Below are 5,868 nucleotides of genomic sequence, written 5' to 3' on the forward strand. Positions count from 1 at the left end.
TCTGTTGCGCTTAGCTCGTTCTCAGCCTCTAGAGAAGAAGTATCTCCCTCTTGTCACAAGAAATTACTCAAAATGGAATATCAAATTCTGGCCGATATTGTGGCAAAAGCCATTTTGATCAAAGCTTGCACCTTCGACAAGTTGACAAAGGAGAAGGTTCAAGTGATGATTGCCATCACTAAGGGAACCAAAATGGACTGGAGTCATTTTCTCTTTAGGATTTTGAAGGATATGGTTGTCAGGAGAAGTTCTGGATTCGCTGTTCAAATCAGCGCAATGCTCAAGGATGCTGGTTTCGCTTCTACCAGTGATCAAGATGTTTTTTCAGTAACCATGATTGATGCTGCGAACGTACTTGCTTTAAGGCCTAAGCCAACCGTGGCTGAATTTGTTGCCTTGAAAAAGGAGATCGGAGAAACTGCTTCTGAGGTTCCAAAACCTCAAAGGACAATTAAGAGGAAAAGAGTGATCATTTCGACTGACTCGGACAAAACAGCATCAGAAGAGTCTGCTGCTGCTGTTCAACCACCCGCGCCAACTACAACCAAGAAGAAACCTCGCACCATTCTTAAGATCAAGAAGACAGCAGCACTGTCTGAGATTGAGAAAATACCTATCAGACAGGTATTTCCAGAAGTGGTTCCTTCTGTTCGATCCATTACTTCTGCGACTGTACAAGTTACTGCATCTATTCCAGCACCACCTATTGCTTTTGTTTTAAAGCCATCATCTGGAATAGTGATTCGAGAATCAACTAGTGGGTCCTCTGCTTTCCGACCCATCGTGCCTATTTCTTCATCTGATAAAGGCAAAGGGAAAATGGTCGAAGAACCACCAATTTTTGGACACAAAACAAATGTAACCACCGGCGTTGATTTCATCTAGCAGAAATTGAAACCTCTGCAAATGATGATATGAATATTTTTGATGAGTGACACTCAGTTCGTCTTTTCCATTCTTTTGCTTACTTTAAGACAAAAAGGAACAATGCCAAAATAATGAATGCAGAGAAGAAAATTTTTCAGCTTGCAAAAACGGAAAATGTCATCGAGGCCTTGCGCAGAAGGAGTTTCATCCTCGATCAGCTGAAATGTCAGAAGCTAGAATCGGTTCTGAAAGTTCTTGAATTGAATTTTGATCCTAGTGTTCCTACTGCTATTCAGGGTCAAAATGTTATTGTGATTCTATCTGAAATTTCAAACAGATGCGTGAGCAACTTCTTGCTCAAGAACAAGGCTTTGGCGAGTCTATTGTTTATCACATTGACCTTGTTCCAGACTTTCAACAGACTCAGACAGTTGAGGAAAGGACCACAGCCTCCCCAAAGGCTTCTGCTCTCAGTACTCCTGCATCTCCGACTAGGCCTATTCCGTCATCATCTCTGTTATCTGTACATGAACTGGCTTCGGTTGAAGAAGTCATTGAGTCGATTGTTTCTACTACGTTGACTATCTCTCATCCTGTTCCTTCTAAAAGAACGCACAGCAGACCCTGGTCCTTCTACTACCTTGATGGACGCTAATCTTGTTTCTACTACGTTGACTATCTCTCATCCTGTTCTGGCTGAGACGAACTCTCGTCTTGCTGAGATTAAGCAACGTATGCTTGTGCGAACTCCCTCCCCGGAATCAGATGCATTTAACCTGGAATTTCAGATTGAGTCTCTACAACGGGAACTCAACAACATATCTGACTTAGTGAAACGAATGTCCTGTGAAAACATTTCAGAATTCAGTGGTGCTCAATCTTTCAGAGAACGAATGGGCAAACACATCTATAACACGGCGAAAACCATGGAAAAGATGTATGCTGAAACCGTCGTTTTCAGACAGGCTATATCGAGAACTCACGGTACCATCATGCTTACTCAAACTGATATACTCAACCGAATCACTGAGCATGATGATCTCTTCCGATCACTTTCTACTTCCGTGGAACTTATGGATGCCAAGATTGACTCTCAAAATCAATCTCTCACTACACTGGATAATCGCATCTCTTCTCAAACTCCGTATCTGGAGATGCTAACCGATGGCATTCAAAACATATCCGGGAGACTGAATGACCTCTTCGCCCATGTAGTTGCGGCTGATGCCAAAAAAGGGGAAGATAGAAGAGATCCAGCAGAAGCTAGACAATCAGAAGATGAAGCTGAACCTTCAAATAGAAGACTTCAAGAACCTCAGAATGAAGAAGTCATCTACAGGGATATTGAAACTGATTGATCATTTTCTTTGATACTTATTGACATTATCCTTTTGTTTAAATAATTATCTGCTTTATTTATCAACTTTCTACTGTTTAGGTTTTGGTATCACCACAAAGGGGGAAATTGTTAGACATGAATTTTATTGTGGCGATGATTAACTAAAACCAGCAGACCAGAATAGTAGACTAACTTATCAGAAGCTACTGGTCTAATAAAACTAAACCAGTAGAAAGGATAGTAATACAAAACCAGTAGAGGACGTTTCCTAACGTTGCTATCTTTATTGTTACCGTTAAAGAGTTCCTAGTACTAGTATTAATTGCAGCATTAAATACTATACGGAGTCATTTAATGCACTTTACCCAATTAAGTATGAAATAAGACTGATTGTTTTATAGCTTTTCTGCAGGAACTTCTTTTGGTAATAAAGCTGATTGTATCAGTTATCTGGAGACATCCTCTGATTGTGAACATTGAACTCAGTCGATTATATATACATCAAATCCTTATACGACACGACACTTCGCATAATATCATCTTTCAAGGAACAAAACTATTATCTCTTATTTAGACAAATCTCGAAATTCCTTGAGTACTTAAAGTTCAACTCAAAGAAAAGTATCACACGCTTCATAGCTAATATCTGATCTTTCGAAGATCATCTTGTGCTACTGATTCTTACACTCTTCACAATCTTTACATCACTTATACTTTATCAAGAAGAGTTTGTAATCTGAAAAGAGTCTTTTCAGAACTTTGTGTTTCGCATTTTTGTGAGTTGAGAAACTAAGAGTTTCAGTAGGCCGAAGTATAAGTCCTTCTGAAGTGGGTGTGCACAAGAGTTGAACTGTAATATCCAAAGTCTTTTAGTTATACCTTCTGGAAACAGGAGAAGGGGAGACTTAGAAGAGTTTATCTTCGAACTTCCATAAACAACTGCTGCCTACTGTTTTATTGTCTTTCAACTACTTCATCAGATTGTTTCCGCAGGTTTTATTGTAATAAGGTGAAAGTATACGCACAAGATAAACTAATATCTCTAACAGGATTTTAGTACCTCATCAGAAAAGAAAGAAAAACGAGTAGAGTTTATTCACCCCCCTTCTAAACTCAACTTCGATCCTCAACACTCTCTTTTTTGCTTTTGTACTTCCTCCATATTAATATACTTCTCTGCCCGGGACAACAAATCCTCAAAGTCCCCGGGCACCTTCTTTATCAGTGATCGAAAAAACTCACCCTCTCTCAAACCCTGGGTGAATGCAGTTGTCTTTGTCTCGGTGGCACAAGTGGGAACATCCAGAGAAACTCTATTAAACCTCCTGATGTAAGCCCTCAAACTCTCCTCTGGACTTTGCTTGACTTCAAAAGGACTAAATTCAGTCTTTTTGTATTTTTTGCTGCTGCTAAAATGGTGTAAAAACACCTTCTGGAAGTCCTTGAAAGAATGAATACTCTGAGGGGCCAACCCATCGAACCATCTCTGGGCAGAATCTACCAAAGTTGTCAAGAACACCGTGTACTTAATTCGACCAGTGTAACAGTGCAAAATGGTCATATTCTCAAAGCTAGCCAGATGTTCCTCGGGGTCTGCATTGCCATCGTATCAACTTTGGCATATAAGAAGTTCCTGAGAAGAGGTTCTTGGAAAATAATTTCAGCAAATGGACATCCTTTGACAACTGCCCGAGAAAGACTACGACCTTCCAACTATCCCTCCAAGACCTTCATCTTTTGCCGCAACTCCAACAACTCTTCCGCCACAGTCGAGGATTTAGACTCGGCACTAGACTCCCCGTCTTCTTCTCTCACTTCCTCCTCCTCCCACCTTTCTTGCTCCTCCTCCTGCTCCTGCTCCCTTTCGGGTGGGGTAACATGATGAGAATATTTTCTCATGACTACCACCTTATCCACTGCTTCAACTACAATCCTAGCCAACTCATTCTGGCACATAGTAATAAGATTAGGTCCTGTGGGAGGAAAACCACCTTGTCCCGACGTATGTGCACCATCTCCAAGAGCCCGGGAAGTGTCCTGGTTAGTTCTTCTTGTTGGAGTCATACCAACGTCTCAAACTCAATTTCCCACAGACGGCACCAATGATGATATCCGGAGTGAATCGGGTACGATATAAGTGGGCAATCCACCGGACAACGAAGATAATTTGGTGTTTAGGGAATTTTGAGTAAGGATAATGGCTTCAATAAAACCTGCAAACAAGAAAGGAACTCGTGAATGGGCGTCGGAGGAGAGTCCGGCGTAGCCACTCCGATGCTAAAGTCAGCATGTTGAAAAAATGAAGAACACAAGCAATATATGTGAGAATATATATGTATGTTTGAGAGTTCAAAAATTCAGAATCTGTAAATGAAAGTAATACCTGCTATTTATAGTAGTAAATCTCATCATTACCTAGTTTTCAGTGTCACCTGCTAAGTATGGCAAGTCGGCTGCTCATACTTTCTGCTTCTAATGACTTCTAAAACATGCCAAACCCATGTTGCTCTGACAGATTAGACAACCCAGACCAATCACACTCGAGTGTGGTGCAACTCTCAAGGTAGCCCGGGTGGTAAGGTACCCGAGAGCTTGTATGAGAGCCCGGGATCTTGATTGCCCGAGAAGAGGATAAATGCCCGGTTGATGAAGATAATACCCGGTATATTTGCTCTAATTTGAGCTATCCACTTAATACTCCGGGTCGTCCATGACCCGCATCCTTATGAGGGTATCAAAGGCCAAGGAGTGTAGACCTTTGTTCTATTGAACGTTGCACTCAAATCTGGAGCTGTGTCTGTTGTGGTTCTCATAGCTGCCCGGGGAGTGGAAAAAAAATGTGGGCCTGCGCCTCTTTGTTTATGCATTCCCAGAAGTAAAGATTCTCCACATGCAGAAATTTGATATTAAGGTAATTCTAATGCAATATTTTGAATGTTTTGAGAATTTTTTGGGTATATTACAGAATCCTAAAATTTACTACGAAAATATTTGCGTAGCACTTGAAGTAGATTGATTATGTTCTACTAAATTAAACATCTTGTTAATGCTTGAATTTTTGTGTTCCAATGTTAGTTTGGATAAATAGTTACATGTGTGCATGCAATGAAATTTATTTGCATGTCAATGTTTGAAATTTCTCTATTCTTCTTATTTCTTATTTTTCTTTTTCTCTTGGTTGTATTATATCTTCTCTTTTCGTTAAGTCGTTTGGCTTCTTGAATTGAATTTTTCCAAGGTTTCAGATTGCTTCAACGATCGAAGATGAGATTACTATATTATGCTTTCAACAGTTTTTATAGAGTTTGAAAAATGTGTTTATTTTGTTCCTTGTTTGCTATTTCTAGAGCTTTGACATTAATTGTTTGATATTTAATCTGTAACAATTATTGTAAGTTTCATACCATTAGTTTGCAAGAAAATATTTTAAAATAATTACGTGTGTTATATATGTAAGAAAAATGAAACATGTTAAAAGAAGTATTGTGTAGGATTTGGCGACGGCCATTGCCTACATATTTTGACAAACGTGCTTTAGAAACTTGAGATACATACACGTTTCTTCTTCTGAATCTCGTCTCCCGATACACTCATCGATGGTATGAAAAAACGCCTATAAATAGAGCGATTGAGGTCCCTAAGCATACACACCTCATAAGAAA

At 39.7% G+C, this 5,868-nt stretch overlaps 1 protein-coding gene across 1 annotated transcript; it reads right to left on the reverse strand.

Annotated features, from left to right (window-relative positions):
* Positions 1-3,332: 3,332 nt before the first annotated feature.
* LOC140805412 (uncharacterized) lies at positions 3,333-3,767 on the reverse strand. Its single transcript, XM_073161683.1, has one exon. It carries the CDS (start codon positions 3,765-3,767, stop codon positions 3,333-3,335), a length of 435 nt encoding a protein of 144 aa, XP_073017784.1.
* Between the last annotated feature and the right edge of the window lie 2,101 nt (positions 3,768-5,868).

Source organism: Primulina eburnea, chromosome 11, assembly GCF_022965805.1.
Source record: "Primulina eburnea isolate SZY01 chromosome 11, ASM2296580v1, whole genome shotgun sequence".
Taxonomy (NCBI): domain Eukaryota; kingdom Viridiplantae; phylum Streptophyta; class Magnoliopsida; order Lamiales; family Gesneriaceae; genus Primulina; species Primulina eburnea.

What these genes read in the sequence shown, in the direction of transcription:
- LOC140805412 (XM_073161683.1), bottom strand. Translation starts at nt 3,767, where the DNA reads ATGACCATTTTGCACTGTTACACTGGTCGAATTAAGTACACGGTGTTC.